This window comes from Rattus norvegicus, chromosome 16 (genome assembly GCF_036323735.1).
Source record: "Rattus norvegicus strain BN/NHsdMcwi chromosome 16, GRCr8, whole genome shotgun sequence".
NCBI classification, from domain to species: domain Eukaryota; kingdom Metazoa; phylum Chordata; class Mammalia; order Rodentia; family Muridae; genus Rattus; species Rattus norvegicus.
The window spans coordinates 16,025,257-16,042,223 of NC_086034.1; the positions used below are offsets into that span (position 1 = coordinate 16,025,257).

Sequence of the window (16,967 nt, forward strand, 5' to 3'; positions counted from 1 at the left end):
ATGCAGAAATTTATGTATGCATTTACACACAATTCATTGTGCATGCACACACATACAAAGGTTTTATAAAATTTATAAAGAAAAATACTTAAATTATGAATTGAGAAGAGATGAGTAGACATAATAAATTACTCACTAATCAATTAATTAATTAATTAATGCATCCATGAAAGAATAAGAATGGAGAAGAAACTTAACAGAGGCAAAGAGAATAGGGTCGTTTCCAAGGCTCTCATGTAGGACTTTCACTGTCTCATAATAGAGGCACAACGGGTTTCACCAATCAATTGGTACATAAAAACAAACGAGAAAAGAGGAAGCTTTGGAAGGTTAACTCTATTGCCAAAAGCCATGATAAAAATGTAATAAATCTTGCTTCCAAGCTCATGTTCATTTTATCATCCCAAGAGCCACCAAGGACTAAAATATAATGCAAGCTATAATTTCAAGAAGGAAAATAACACCAGGGGAAAACAAGGCGAGGAAAGGACAAGAAACTGTCTGTATATTTATAGTGTCCAGGACACTAGGACTTTCTGAAACTCTCGTGAGAGGAGGCTGATTCTGTCTCACTTATGGAGATGAAAGCAGGAAAATATATTGCAGAAACTGCTCTCTGAATCATCTCTGTAGAGGGTAAATAAGAAAAGACTCCCTATAATCTGCACATTTTCAGCATGTATCAGGGAACCAGCTTCAGCCTGTTAGGAGACCAGAAGTAGAATAAGTGGGTCTTTTTTTTTTGAAAAGTAGGGCACCAAGATTCATGTGGGTACATACTGCATGCGTTTATTCAAAGATTTTTACATGCTGCCTCCAACACTCCGTTTCCAGTCATTGTATATATTCATAGCCATTTTAGTGTAAAAGAAAACAAATATGACTATGCACATTAAAGAAAAAGAGTTGTCTAGGTAAAAAGTAAAGCTCAATAAATGACAAATTGTTAGAAAAATTTAAATTTGAATTAAAGATTAACACATTCACATGGATGCAAACTCATACACACACAATTGCATGGGTACATTTCTTTCCATAAATTCTTTTTTTTTATCTTTATTAACTTGGGTATTTCTTATTTACATTTCGATTGTTATTCCCTTTCCTAGTTTCCAGGCCAACATCCCCCTAGCCCCTCCCACTCCCCTTCTCTATGGGTGTTCCCCTCCCCATCCTCCCCCCATTACCTCTCTCCCTTCAACAATCAAATTCTTAATAGAAGTTAAAGACATGGGTTCAGAATTTAATTTCCTGCTTCACATTGATGCTTTACCTACCTAAATGATTTTAAACAAGTGAATAAACATCTAAACAGGAAGACAGAAAATGCACAAAATTAAATTATCATGCCTGTAAAAGCTCGTTTAAAAGCAAATTGATGCTACATCTATAAATCTAAAACAGGATAATAAGCGGCATAAAAAGATACAGTTACATTCGTCTCAGGAAAATGCAAATGCAAGTGCTAAGAGAAATCTATCTCTCCCCTTCCCACCATTGGCTGTGATGTGACCAACCGCAGGCTCCCACCGCTCAGCTGCTGCGCTTTTCCCACCCTGAAGCTGTGCTCTAAAATAAGTCCTTCTCCTCCTGAGCTGCTTCTTGTCAGGTATTTTTGGTGACATTAACAAGAGAAATAATAAATATTAAAAAATCTGTACTGAGAAATAGAGGAATTGCTGCGACAAATCTTTCCATATGCTTTGTAGGCATTCAAAACTGGTTTGTAGGAAGGACTGAAAAGGGTATGGAACGGTGGACTGAAGAGACGTTAGAATGCTGTGGGTAAAGCTTAGCGGTTCGTCTTCATGGGTGTGGAAGACTAGAATGCACTCGGGTAGGTAAAGAGGAAGATTGTCCTTGAGAGAGCAACAATAACCTCATTGGAAATAAAGTAGGGCTATTTTGCAGCTTTTGGATATGAATGCTGGCTACAAGGCTGGAGGTATAATTTACTTGCTAAGAGCATTTTTCCTCTTCCAGAGGACCCAAGTTAGTTCAACTCCGAGAACTCACATCATAGATTGATCACAACTCTAACCCCAGGGGACGTGATTCCCACTTCTGATCTCTGTGATCACCTGAGCACATTTGTGTGCACACAGACAAACACATACCTATCAATGTATTTTTAATCCAAAGGGAGAAAAATTAGATATAGCTGCATTCTTTCTAAATCCTTTTAAACAGAGTGAAACTGAATTTTAAATTAATGGACTACATTGTTCAGAGTGAGTAATTTTAAGATAAAATAACATATATTTATCTTCCGTTATTTTTTCACCATATTTAGTGACCTTTATAATGAAAATCGAAGGCAAGAAATTTGTGTGAACAGAGTATCCAAAGTGCATAGAGGTGGAGGTGGGTAAAGTGCTGTAATTGCCAAAGAAATCGAAACTGATAAAGAGAAATTCAGCACAAGATTTTTCATAGTAATAATGGGAATTGTGCCTTGAGAGCAACACACATGTACTAAAGCTACAACTTCATAGAAGCAAAGGGTGTGGGGAGGAGACCAGAACTGAGAAGGTCACTGCAAGACGTCCATGAGCAGAAAACCATGGCCATCTAAGGATGTGAGTTCCCATCATCCATAGGGATTCATTGTGGTCATTGCGGATAAAGGTGCCAGGCTCCAACTTGAGCCAGGAGTAGAACTTGGCAGCACTGTCTGCAGTGTATTGGTTTCTGAATGCCTGCAAGTTGGCAAAATCAAGGTGATAATAGAAGAATGCACCAAAGTTCCAGGGAGCAGCTCAGGCCAGACAACGTGTGACAGGATCAGATTCCAAACTAGAAGGAACGTTGAGGCCATTGCATTAGGCTGTGAAGGTGAAGAACACACTAGAATACCTGGACAGTAAGAATTGGCTTCCAAGAGTATATATGAGACAATGTTGGGTGAGTAGTGAAGGGGGTGAATTTGGGAAGAATTTAGGGATCACGAATCTCTCAATGGACTAATAAAAACCTGAAGACAGGTATATTAATTCCCTAACAACTTACAGATCAAACCTTATATGTATAGACAGAACATTTGTTAAGGGTACAGTGCAGCTAATCCTACTTTACATTAAACAAAAATACCTCACTAGTGTGCTGTTCATATTTCGATTTTAGTTAATTCCAGATGAAGTCAAGCTGACAAACAAGAACAGCCACAGAGTATGGCTAGAGGCAGTTCATTGGTTAGGGACATCCACTGCTCTTGTTGATGTAAGGTCAGATCTCAGCTCTAATGTTGAGGTCAGATCTCAGTCTCATGTCAGCTAGCTCACGACAAACTCTAACTCTAGATCTCGGGCATCTGAGACCCACTTCTGGTCCCTGAAAGCATTACACTCATGTCCATAAATAGCGTCCTTCCCATATATACAAATATTCAAATTTTTTACCTAAAAATCTGTTGTTAAAACACAAAGTTACATCAAGCAGTATTACAGAGCAATAGTGATAAAAACTGCATGGTATTGGTACAGAGACAGACAGATAGACCAATGGAATAGAATTGAAGACCCAGAAATGAACCCACACACCTATGGTCACTTGATTTTTGACAAAGGAGCCAAAACCATCCAATGGAAAAAAGATAGCATTTTCAGCAAATGGTGCTGGTTCAACTGGAGGGCAACATGTAGAAGAATGCAGATCGATCCATGCTTATCACCCTGTACAAAGCTTAAGTCCAAGTGGATCAAGGACCTCCACATCAAACCAGACACACTCAAACTAATAGAAGAAAAACTAGGGAAGCATCTGGAACACATGGGCACTGGAAAAAATTTCCTGAACAAAACACCAATGGCTTATGCTCTAAGATCAAGAATCGACAAATGGGATCTCATAAAACTGCAAAGCTTCTGTAAGGCAAAGGACACTGTGGTTAGGACAAAACGGCAACCAACAGATTGGGAAAAAATCTTTACCAATCCTATAACAGATAGAGGCCTTATATCCAAAATATACAAAGAACTCAAGAAGTTAGACCGCAGGGAAACAAATAACCCTATTAAAAAATGGGGTTCAGAGCTAAACAAAGAATTCACAGCTGAGGAATGCCGAATGGCTGAGAAACACCTAAAGAAATGTTCAACATCTTTAGTCATAAGGGAAATGCAAATCAAAACAACCCTGAGATTTCACCTCACACCAGTGAGAATGGCTAAGATCAAAAACTCAGGTGACAGCAGATGCTGGCGAGGATGTGGAGAAAGAGGAACACTCCTCCATTGTTGGTGGGATTGCAGACTGGTAAAACCATTCTGGAAATCAGTCTGGAGGTTCCTCAGAAAATTGAACATTGAACTGCCTGAGGATCCAGCCATACCTCTCTTGGGCATATACCCAAAAGATGCCTCAACATATAAAAGAGACACGTGCTCCACTATGTTCATCGCAGCCTTATTTATAATAGCCAGAAACTGGAAAGAACCCAGATGCCCTTCAACAGAGGAATGGATACAGAAAATGTGGTACATCTACACAATGGAATATTACTCAGCTATCAAAAACAACGAGTTTATGAAATTCGTAGGCAAATGGTTGGAACTGGAAAATATCATCCTGAGTGAGCTAACCCACTCACAGAAAGACATACATGGTATGCACTCATTGATAAGTGGCTATTAGCCCAAATGCTTGAATTACCCTAGATCCCTAGAACAAAGGAAACTCAAGACGGATGATCAAAATGTGAATGCTTCACTCCTTCTTTAAATGAGGAAAAAGAATACCCTTGGCAGGGAAGGGAGAGGCAAAGATTAAAACAGAGACTGAAGGAACACCCATTCAGAGCCTGCCCCACAGGTGGCCCATACATATACAGCCACCCAATTAGACAAGATGGATGAAGCAAAGAAGTGCAGGCCGACAAGAGCCGGATGTAGATCGCTCCTGAGAGACACAGCCAGAATACAGCATATACAGAGGTGAATGCCAGCAGCAAACCACTGAACTGAGAATAGGACCCCCGTTGAAGGAATCAGAGAAAGAACTGGAAGAGCTTGAAGGGGCTCGAGACCCCATATGTACAACAATGCCAAGCAACCAGAGCTTCCAGGGACTAAGCCACTACCTAAAGACTATACATGGACTGACCCTGGACTCTGACCTCATAGGTAGCAATGAATATCCTAGTAAGAGCACCAGTGGAAGGGGAAGCCCTGGGTCCTGCTAAGACTGAACCCCCAGGAACTAGACTGTGGGGGGGAGGGTGGCAATGGGGGGAGGTTTGGGAGGGGAACACCCATAAGGAAGGGGAGGGGGGAGGGTGATGTTTGTCCGGAAACCGGGAAAGGGAATAACACTTGAAATGTATATAAGAAATACTCAAGTTAATAAAAAAAAAAAAAACAAAGTTACAAATATAGCAGAGTTATGGGGAAAAGTCTTTGCACATTATTTGAGGAGGGCAAAACCTAGACAAATTATTTCAGAAAAAAGTCGATGCTTCCTAAAGACACTTATAACTCCTATGTGATCTAGTTAAATGTTCCTTACACATATCTTTACTGGACAAATGTTTTTCAGGTGTAATCAACCAAGAAAAAATTTCTTCTTTTTGATATCTTACAGTGTCTTCTAAGAAAATTTTACTATTATTCAGTTTTAAAATTTTATACTTTTTTAAAAGTATGCACACCCCATTATTGTGGAAATTGGACCATTTTCCCTTATGGTTTCTATGTTTTATTTTACATCAAGCTCTAAATTTTCATTCAGACAAAATAAACCATAGGTATTTCTCATACCATGAAAGAGTTAGCCATAAGAGTTCACTGACCTACACTAAATTACAAAACTTTTAACGTGGAAAAGGAAGCTTGTGGTTTATGCCTCGGCATTTTCCGGGCAACGGGAAAGGGTAAACTAAAAATTTGAAGTCTGTCACTGATAAGAAAGTATAAGCTACAGGCTGTGAAAAATGCATGTCATTTACAATTCTGAGTAAACACTCATGTCCATAACATAAAGAAAACTTCATAGTACACTTATAATAAAAGCTCATTACTGAACATCCAAAGGCACAGATGGCAAATACTCCTCTGAAGACATATTCAATATCATTAATTAGCAGTGATAGGAAGATTAACACAATCAAGTACCAGTACTTGTTCACTAAAGTTGGCAATATTTAAAAGACTAACAGAAGGGCTCAAGAGATGTTTCAACAGATAAAGTAGGCATTTCTCTGGCTGAGGACCAGAGTTTTATTCCCAGCACCAATATTTAGGAGGTTGACAGTATTCAGTAACCCCAATTCTAGGGGACTTAGTGTCCTGTTGTGGTGTACATTGCATGCACGCATGCGTACACTCACTATTATAAAGAAAAATGAAGTCTGAAAAGATTCACAGCATACTTTATTATATGTAAGTTTTCCTATTTAAATTTATTTAAAATGCACAACCTGTATTTTTACATTTTTTTATTTATTTTCATTCTGAAAGTTGCCCCCTCCTCATTCCCAGTCTCCCCTTGCAGAAGACTTTAACCCATCTCCCTTCGTTTTTTTCTCTGAGAGCGTGCTCCTAACCTACCAACCTCATCCACCCATACACCCCTACCTCATGCCACCCCCCCCACACACACACACACATCTCCCTTCCCTGCAGCATCAAGTCTCTACAAGATTAGGCACATCCTCTCCTCCTGAGGCCAGACAAGATAGTCCTCTTCTGCATATGTGCCAAAAGCCATTGACCAGCCCATGTATGCTCTTTGACTGGTGGCTTAGTCTCTGGGAATTCTGAGAGGTCAGGTTAGTTGATATTATTGGTCTTCCTGTGGGGTTTCCATCCCCTTGAGCTTCTACAATTCTTCCCCTAACTCTTGAATAGGAATCTTTGACCCCAATCCAATTGTTGTCTGTAAGTACCTGCATCTGTCTCAGTCAGACAGTATCAAGAACATACTTGACACTTCTGTCATTTTTGGTGCTAATTTATATAGTTTTATTATTCCATGTTACTTGTTTTGGATTCCCGTGAAACAATTCTACACCCTCTACTTGGACAGACTTAATCCACCTCTTCAATGGTGGGGCTGAAGAAGCACCACCAGATGGAGGAACTCCTCCACCAGGGAAGCCACCACTCATTTCTCCAGGCATGCCACCTGCACTCTGGTACTGCTTGGTAATGCTAGGGTTGCAGACCTTCTCCAGTTCTTTCTGTTGATGCTCAAATTCGTCCTTCTCTGAACTCTGGTTCTTATGCAGTCAACTGATGGTTTCATTGTACTTGTCAAGAATCTTCGGTTTGTCCTCATCATTGATCTTGCCTTGAAGTTTCTCATATTTAGTTGTAGCTTTCATGTTGAAGGCATAGAACGCCAGTGTATTCTTGGAGAAAACCTTATCCTTCTGCTACTCATCCTCAGGTTTGTACTTCTCAGCTTCTTGGACCATGCGCTCAATATCTGCCTTACTCAAGTGGCCCTTGTCATTGGTGATGATGAACTTGTTCTCCTTTCCTCTGCTTTATATTTATTAAATATTTTTATTTATATTTCAAATGTTATTCCCTTTCCCAGTTTCCTGTCCATAAGTCCTTCCCATCCCCTTCCCCCTTCTTCAATGAGGATGTTCCCCCTCCCTAAGCCCCTCCCCTTGCCAGTCTGGCATTCCCCTACACTGGGGGGTCCAGCCTTGGCAGGACCAAGGGCATCTCCTCCCATTGGTGCCCAACAAGATCATTCTCTGCTACATATGCAGCTGAAGCCATGGTTCTGTCCATGTATACTCTTTGATTGGTGGTTTAGTCCCTGGTAGCTGTGGTTGGTTGGTATTGTTCTTATGGGATTGCAAACCCCTTCAGTTTCTTCAGTCCTTTCTCTTACTCCTCCAATGGGGACCCATTCTCAGTTCAGTGGTTTCTTTCAAGCATTCACATCTGTATTTGTCATGCTCTGCCTGAGCCTCTCAGAAGACGGCTATATCGGGCTCCTGGCAGCATGGACTTTTTGGCTTCATCAATATTGTCTGCGTTTGGGGGCTGTATATATGCTCCCCAGGTAAAGCAGGCTATGAATAGTCATACCTTCAGTCTCTGCTCAAACCTTTGTCTTCATATCTCCTCCTATGAATATTTTTATTCCCCCTTTAAAGAAGAACTGAAGCATCCACACGTTGGTTGTCTTCCTCTGAGCTTCATGTGGTTTGTGGATTGTATCTTGGATAATACAAGCTTTTTGGCTAATATCCACTTATCAGTGAGTGCATACCATGTGTGCTTTTTGTGATTGGGTTATCTCATTCAGGATGACATTTTCCAGTTCCATCCATTTGCCTACGAATTTCATGAAGTCATTCCATTTGATAGCTGAGTAGTACTCCATCTGTGTAGATGTACCACATTTTCTGTATCCATTCCTCTGTTGAAGGGCATCTGGGTTCTTTCTAGCTACTGGCTAATATAAATAAGCCTATTATGAACATAGTGGAGCATGTGGCCTTGTTAGAGGTTGGAGCATCATTTGGGTATATGACCAGGAGTGGTATAACTGGGTCCTCAGTTAGTACTATATCCAGTTTTCTGAGGAATCTGCAGACTGATTTCCAGAGTGGTTGTACCAGCTTGCAATACCACCAACAATGGAGGAGTGTTCCTCTTTCCCTACATCCTCTCCAGAATCTGCTGTTACCTAGATTTCTTTTTATCTTAGACTGGTACAAGGTGGAATCTCAGGGTTGTTTTGATTTGCATTTCCTTGATGACTAAGGTTCTTCAACATTTCTTTAGGTGCTTCTCAGCCATTTGATATTGCTCAGCTGAGAATTCTTTGTATATAGCTAAGTATCCCATTTTTAATATAGTTATTTAACTCTCTGGAGTCTAACTTCTTGAGTTCTTTGTATATATTAGATATTAGAACTCTATCAGGTATAGGATTGATAAAGATCTTTTCCCAATCTATTGGCTTCCAGTTTTTCCTAATGGCAGTGTCCTTTGCCTTACAGAAGCTTTGCAATTTTATGAGGTCCCATTTGTCGATTCTTAGAGCATAAGCCATTGATGTTTTGTTCAAGAAATATTTCCCAGTGTCCATGCGTTCGAGGCTCTTCCCCACTTTTTCTTCATTAGTTTGAGTGTATCTGGTTTTATATATAGGTTCTTGATCCACTTGAACTTAACCTTTGTACAGGGAGATAAGAATGGTTCAATTTCCATTCTTCTACATGCTGACCTCAATTTGAACCAACACTATTTGTTGAAAATTCTCTTTTTTCCACTGGATGATTTTAGCTCTTTTGTCAAAGATCAAGTGACCATAGTTATGTAAGTTCATTTATGGGTCTTCAATTCTATTCCATTTATCTACCTGCCTGTCTCTGTACCAATACCATTGAGTTTTTATCACTATTGCTCTGACCTACAGCTTCAGGTAAATGATGGTGATTCCCCTGAAGTTCTTTTATTGTTGAGGATACTTTTTGCTATCCTGTTTTTTTGGTATTCCAAATGAATTTGCATATTGTTCTTTCAAACTGAATGAAGAACTGAGTAGGACTTTTGATGGGAATTGCATTGAATCTGTAGATTGCTTTTGGCAAAATGGCCATTTTTATTATATCAATTCTGCTGATTCGTGAGCAGGGAAGGTCTTTCGATCTTCTGAGATCTTCAATTTCTTTCTTCAGAGACCTGAAGTTCTTGTCATACATATCTTTCACTTGCCTGGTTAGAGTCAAACCAAGGTATTTTGGGACTAATGTGAAGGGTTTCATTGCCCTGATTTCTTTCTCAGCCTGTTTATCCTTTGAGTACAGAAAGGCTACTGATTTGTTTTATTTCTTTGAGTGTGTTTACATACTGGATTATGTTGATGGATTTTCATATTTTGAACCATCTCTTCAACCTTGAAATGGAGCCAACTTGGTCATGATGGATGATCTTTTAGATATGCTATAGGATTCAGTTTGCTAGAATTTTACATAGTATTTTTGTGTCAATATTCATAAGGGAAATTGGTCTGAAGTTCTCTTTTTTTGTTGGGTCTTTGTGTGGTGTAGGTATAACTGTAACTATGGCTTCATAGAAGAAATTGAGTAGTTTTCCTTCTGTCTCTCTTTTATGAAATAGTTTGGACAGTATTGGTATTAGGTCTGCTATGAAGTTCTGATAGAATTCTGCAATAAATCCATTTGTTCCTGGGCTTTTTTGGTTGGGAGACTTTTAATAACTGCTTCTAGTTCTTTAGGAGTTATGGGACTGTTTACATACTTTATCTGATCCTGATTTAACTTTGATGCCTGGTATCTTTCTAGAAAATTGTCCATTTACTCCAGATTTTGGAGTTTTGTTTAGTATAGGCTTTTGTATTAGGATCTGATGATATTTTAATTTCCTCAGATTCTCTTGCTATGTCTCCTATTTCATTCCTGGTTTTGTTAATTTGGATGGACTCTCAGTGCCCTCTAGTTAGTGTGGCTAAAGGTTTATCTATCTTTTTTATTTTCTCACAGAACTAGTTCCTGGTATTGTTGATTCTTTGTATACTTCTTTTAGTTTCTACTTGGTTGATTTCAACACTGAATTTGATTATTTCCTGCTGTCTACTCCTCTTGGGTGAATTTGCTTCTTTTTGTAATAAAGCTTTAATTGTGTTATCAAGTTGCTAATGTGTGCTCTCTTCTGTTTCTTTTTGGAGGCACTCGGAGCTATGAGATTTCCTCATAATACTGCATTCGTTATGTCCCAAAGTTTGGGAATGCAGTGCCTTCATTTTCATTAAATTCTAAAAAGTCTTTAATATATTTATTTCTTCCTTGACAAAGTTATCATTGAGTAGAGTGTTGTTCAACTTCCATGTGTATGTGGGCTCTCTGTTGTTTTTGTTGTTATTGAAGACCTCCCTTAGTCTATGGTGATCTGATAGGATGCATGGGATTATTTCAATCTTCTTGTATCTGTTGAGGCCTCTTTTCTGACAGATTATATGGTCAATATTGGAGAAGGTAACATGAGGTGCTGAGAAGAAGGTATATTCTTTTGTTTTAGAATGAAATGTATCAATATCTGTTAAATCCATTTGGTTCATAATTTCTGTTGGTTTCTCCATGTCTCTGCTTAGTTTCTGTTTCCATGATCTGCTCATTGATGAGAGTGGGGTGTTGAAGATTCCTTCTATTATTATTTCAGGAACAATGTGTGCTTTGAGCTTTAATAAGGTTTCTTTAATGAATGTAAGTGCCCTTTTATTTGGAGCATATATATTCATGATTGAGAGTTTATCTTGCTGCATTTTTCCCTTGATGAAAATGAAGTAACCTGCCCTATCATTTTTGATAACTTTTGGTTGAAAGTCATTTTTATTCAATATTTGAAAGGCTACTTCAACTTGTTTCTTTGGACGATTTGCTGGGAAAATTGTTTTCCAGCCTTTTCCTCTGAGATAGTGTCTGTCTTTGTCCTTGAGATGTGTTTCCTCTATGCAGCAAAATGCTGGGTCTTCTTTAAGTATCCAGTCTGTTAGTGTATGCTTTTAAAAATTGAGTCCATTGATGTTAAGAGATATTAAAGAATTGTGGTTGTTGTTTCCTGTTATTTTTGTTATTATTTCCTATGAAATTTTGTTTGGCTCTCTTCTTTTGGGTTTATTGCAAGATGATTACTTCTTGCTTTTCCCCTCCTTGTATTAGAGTTTTCCATCTATTATCCTCTTTAGGTCTATATGTGTGGGAAGATATTATATAAATTTGGTTTTGTCATGGAATATCTTTGTTTCTCCATCTATGTTAGTTGCAAGTTTTGCAGGATATAGTAGCCTGTTCTGGCATTTGTGTTCTCCTAGGGTCTGCATGACATCTGCCCAGGATCTTCTGTCTTTCATAGTCTCTGGTGAGAAGCTGGTATAATTCTAATAGGTCTGCCTTTATATTGTGCTTGACCTTTTTCCCTTACTGCTTTTAATATTCTTTCATTGTTTTCCATGTTTGGTGTTCTGATTATAATGTGACAGAAGGAATTTCTTTTCTGGTCATCTATTTGGAGTTCTGTAGGCTTCTTGTACATTTATGGGCATATCTTTCTTTAGGTTAGGGAAGTTTTCTTCTTTAATTTTGTTGAAAATATTTACTGACCCTTTAATTTGTGAGTCTTTGCTCTCTTCTATAGCTATTATCCTTAGGTTTGATCTTCTCATTGTATCCTGGATTTCTGGATGTTTTTGGGTTAGGAACCTTTTGTGTTTTACATTTTCTTTTAAGCTTGTGTCGATGTTTTCTACAGTATCTTCTGCCCCTGAGACTCTCTCTTCTATCTTATGTATTCTGTTGGTTATGCTTGCATCTATGATGCCTGATCTCTTTCCGAGGTTTTTCATCTCCAGGGTTGTCTCCTGTTTTGATTTCTTTATTGTCTCTATTTTCATTTTTAAACCCTGGATGCTTTTTTTTTTCAATTCTTTCACCTATTTGGTTGTGTTTTTTCTGTAATTCTTTAAGGGACTTTTGTGTTTCCTCTTTAAGGGCTTCTACTTGTTTACTTATGATGTCCTGTATTTCTTTATGGGAGTTATTTATGTCTTTCTTAAAGTCTTATATCATCATCATGTGATGTGATTTTAAATCCAAATCTTGTTTTTCTGGTGTGTTTGTGTATCCACTATTTGCTTTGGTGGGAGACCTGGGCTCTGATGATATTAATTAGTCTTGATTTCTCTTTCTTTGTTTTCTGGAACTGCCTCTCGCCATCAGGTTGTTTCTAGCATTAGCTTGCCTTCCTGTCCCAGACTGTCCCGGGTTTATGTGTCCTGAGGCCTGTAGTTTGTTCGCTTGGAGCAGAAGAGTTGGTCTTACCTCTGCTCTTAGGTCTTTCAGTACTTCTGGTGACTGGTTTTCAGCTCTGGACATAGGGAGAAAATTCCTGTGCTCTTATCTACAGCAGAAATGTTAAGGATACTGTTGACATCAATGTCAAAAATAACCTCAATCTGAGGAACCCGATGAGGTGCTAAAGGTATGCCTGTTAGCTCAAATTTTCCAAGCAGGTTGTTGTCCTTGGTAATGGCCCTTTCACCTTCATACACCCAGATGAGTACACCTGGATGGTTGTCAGAGTAGGTGGTGAAAGTCTGAGTCTGCTTGGTGGGAATGGTGGTATTGTGCTTGATAAGGACAGTCGTGACTCCACCAGCAGTTTCAATCCTAAGGCAAAGAGGATTAACATCCAAAAGCAGCAAATTCTGAACATTTCTCTGACTTATCTCCAGATAGAATGACTGCCTGGACAGCTGCACCATAGGCAACAGCTCCATCTGGGTTTTCTTCTTTTCCTTTGCAGAAGTCTTGCAGAAGTTTTTGAATCTTGAGGTTTCTGGTACAACCACACACAAGACAATATCATGGATCTGTGACTTGTCCAGTTTGGCATCTCAAAGGACCTTCTCTAGAGGGTCTAGTGTACCACAGAACAGATTGCATTCAATTTCTCAAATCAAGTATGGGTAATGGAGGTATAGAAGTCAATTCCCTCATAGAGAGAATCAATCTCATTATTGGCCTGGGAGCTGAAGGAGAGGGTGTGCTTGACCAACTCACAGGTAGTGCAGAGATGCCGGATAGCTCTCGTGCTCTCACTGTTGTCCTTTTTGTGCTTTCTCTTGAAACCAACAATAAAATGTTTGACACTCGGTTGTCAGTCTTCTGCAACCCAGTAGGTGTCTCTAGCTGTTGATTTGACTTCAAAGATTCCATCCTCAATAGTGAGGATTGACAGATCAAAATTGCCACCTCCCAAGTAAAAAAAATCAGCACATTCTTTTCAGGTTCGACTTTCTTATCTAAGCCATAAGCAATAGCAGTAGCAGTTGGTTCATTGGGTAATTCTAAGTACATTGAGGCCAATAACAGTTCCAGCATCTTTAGTTGCCTATTGCTGAGGGTTATTGAAATAAGCTGGAACTGTTACCTCAGCATTAGTAAGAGTCTTCCCAAGGTAAACTTCTGCAATTTCTTTCATCTTTGTCAGAACTTCCTCTGGATAGAAACTTTTTGTCTCCTCTTCGTATTCGACTTGGACCTTGGGCCTGCCTGCATCATTCACCACCATGAAGGGCCAGTGCTTCATGTCAGACTGAACAGCAGCAGCAGGAAACCTACATCTGATCAGACATTTGGCACCAAAAACTATGTTGGTGGGGTTCATTGCAACCTGATTCTTGGCCACATCCCCAATTAATCTTCTGTGTCAATAAAAGCAACATAGCTCAGCATGGTACAGTTACGCTGGTCATTGGCAATTATTTCCACCTTTTCATGCTAGAAGACACCCACACAGGAGTAGGTGGTGCCAAGATCAATGCCAACTTCATGTCCCTTAGACATGGTGTCTTGAATGTAGGCCTGGCTGTGTTGATGACCAGGCTACCCAAAAGCCCAAGAGTTGGCTCCGCGTTCAGTGAGTGACTTTTGTCATTCTTAAGAGTGTGAAATATTGGCAGGCTTCCGGCCGGCCGCGCCGGATGAGGCAGGGGCTGGCGACGGCGTTGTGGGCCATGGGGCCGCGGCCGGGTTAGGGCGCGGCGATGTCTGGCTACGCGCGGCGGCAGGGCGCGCCCCCACTATCGCGGACGCGGAGCCTCGTAGTTCCCGACGGTGACAAACTTGAAGACCTTGAAGAAGCCAATCCATTCTCCTTCAAAGAGTTTTTGAAAACCAAGAACCTCAGCCTGTCAAAAGAAGACACAGCCACCAGTCGAATTTACCCGAAGGAGGCCTCGAGGCACCCACTGGGACTAGACCACAACTCCCCTGTCTCCCAGCCCATGGGATATGGCCTGGAATATCAGCAGCCATTTTTTGAAGACCCAACAAGAGCCAGCAACCTAGAGGAGGATGAAGAGGACGGGTGGAGCAGAGCCTACCTGCCGTCTGCCGTGGAGCAGACTCACTCCACGAGAGCCACGCAGAACTCATCGCCCTGTGGCACCTACCTTTCCTTCTTTTCCAACGCGTCAGAGCTGGCAGGTCCTGAGTCTTTGCCCCCATGGACACTGAGTGACACTGACTCCAGGCTCTCCCCAGCGTCTCCAGCTGGGAATCCTAATGTAGACTTTGCAGCTCATGAAGAATCCTTAGGGGACAGACACCTGCGGACGCTGCAGTTAAGTTACGAAGCACTGAAAGATGAAAACTCTAAGCTCAGAAGAAAGCTAAGTGAGGTTCAGAGCTTCTCTGAAACTCAAACAGAAATGGTGAGGACGCTCGAACGGAAGTTGGAGGCGAAGATGATCAAGGAAGAGAGTGACTTCCATGACCTGGAGTCAGTAGTCCAGCAAGTCGAACAGAACCTCGAACTGATGACCAAACGGGCTGTAAAAGCAGAAAATCATGTCATGAAGCTGAAACAGGAAGTAAATTTGCTCCAGGCACAGCTCTCCAACTTCAAGCGAGAAAACGAAGCCCTGCGGTCAGGCCAGGGTGCCAGCCTTACCGTGGTGAAGCAGAACACCGATGTGGCCTTGCAGAACCTCCATGTTGTCATGAACAGTGCACACGCATCTATAAAGCAGCTGGTGTCTGGAGCAGAGACACTGAACCTTGTTGCTGAAATCCTCAAGTCTATCGACAGAATTACTGAAGTTAAGGATGAGGCAGACTCTTGAGAACACGACCTGCCGCCGGGTCCCGGCACCTCTGCACCGATGGCACCACACAGCTTCCAACTGTGCTCCTAACTAAGCAGTCCTCACCAAACCATCTCACAGCCTAAGCACGTGACCGGGCACCTGCAGTACAGGGCTCCTTTCCACCGGTTGCACCTAACAGTTTACATGAAGTCCTTTGGGGAAGTCCCACTGTTTGATAGACTCACTGATTTACTGGAAGACATTTTTATAAAACCCAGCAATTTTTAGAAAGCACTAAAGCTGAAACAACAGTTTGGTAAAAAGCTTCTTCCACTGTCCCCTCAGATTTACCTATAGGATGAGCTCGGGCTCAGGGCCAGTTTTACTAAGCAGAACACTAAGTGAGCCAGTGTGGAAGCGAGCAGCCTGTACAGGACTCTTGCTGTCACTCTGCCTCACGAACAGACGTTGACATTGTGGCCTTCACGGACGGCTCCTGCTGTCAGCAGCCTCACCGAGGCAGCACCACTCGGTAGATGCTGCTGTCCTACCAGGACCCTAGTACCAAAGTCACAGACTGCATTGCAGAGCGTCACACACGCACTACTCTGGGCTACCAGCTTCGGGAAGCCATTTGAGGCTGTTGGTTTTGATGAGTGTTAATGTGTCAGTGCATCTTTTGCATAGTGCGGTTCAGACTGGAATTAGAGCACACACCTACCTGCCTCAGGTCAGCACCAGTTCTTTGCGCTGGCTGGCTGGTTTTGAAGGACAAGCAGACAAAAGCAGCACCCTGTGCTGTGCTGAGGGGTCAGGGTTTGGGGACCACTTTCCTATAGATTTTTTAAATTTCCCTCTTCCCCTCCTGTTGAGATCAACAGCTTTCTTATCTAAATAAATCTTGAAGATCATTTAAAAAAAAAAAAGAGTGTGAAATATTTCTGCTGGACAGTAAAATTGGTAGCTGCTTCTCAGGTCAGACCCAAACAAGAGTATTTATAGCACAAATTGACTAAATACAACTTTAAAATCCACACCATGTTCAAGAATTGGAATTTTAAACACTAAACACTCGTAAACCACTAAGACTTTGAGAGTTCCCACTTAACACAAAGGGAGACTCTTTAAGTAAAGTAAACAATAAATACAAAGTTATCATGTAATATTTTGTTGATTGCTATATTAGATATAATCGCTTCTCGGCATTTTGGCTAAGATCAAGTATGGTATATTAGGTATATTCCCCTTAATCTCATCTCTAAGTTACTAAGCAAATGATGATGTGTCAAACATTTGCCAAGATTTTGTTTTCATGATAGCTATGCTCATTTTGCACCCATGGGCTCATGTGAGCAGTTGTATAGTATCTTTCCTAGAATGAAGAACCCCATTCC

General features: G+C 40.7%; 1 protein-coding gene and 1 pseudogene across 1 annotated transcript; one reads left to right on the forward strand and one right to left on the reverse strand.

Annotated features, from left to right (window-relative positions):
- Nucleotides 1-7,022: 7,022 nt before the first annotated feature.
- On the reverse strand, nucleotides 7,023-14,329 carry Hspa8-ps3 (heat shock protein family A (Hsp70) member 8, pseudogene 3; annotated as a pseudogene).
- A 117-nt stretch (nucleotides 14,330-14,446) lies between these two features.
- On the forward strand, nucleotides 14,447-16,499 carry Entr1l2 (endosome associated trafficking regulator 1 like 2). Its single transcript, XM_006252792.4, has one exon. It carries the CDS (start codon nucleotides 14,530-14,532, stop codon nucleotides 15,607-15,609), a length of 1,080 nt encoding a protein of 359 aa, XP_006252854.1. The 5' UTR covers nucleotides 14,447-14,529; the 3' UTR covers nucleotides 15,610-16,499.
- The last annotated feature ends 468 nt before the right edge of the window (nucleotides 16,500-16,967 follow it).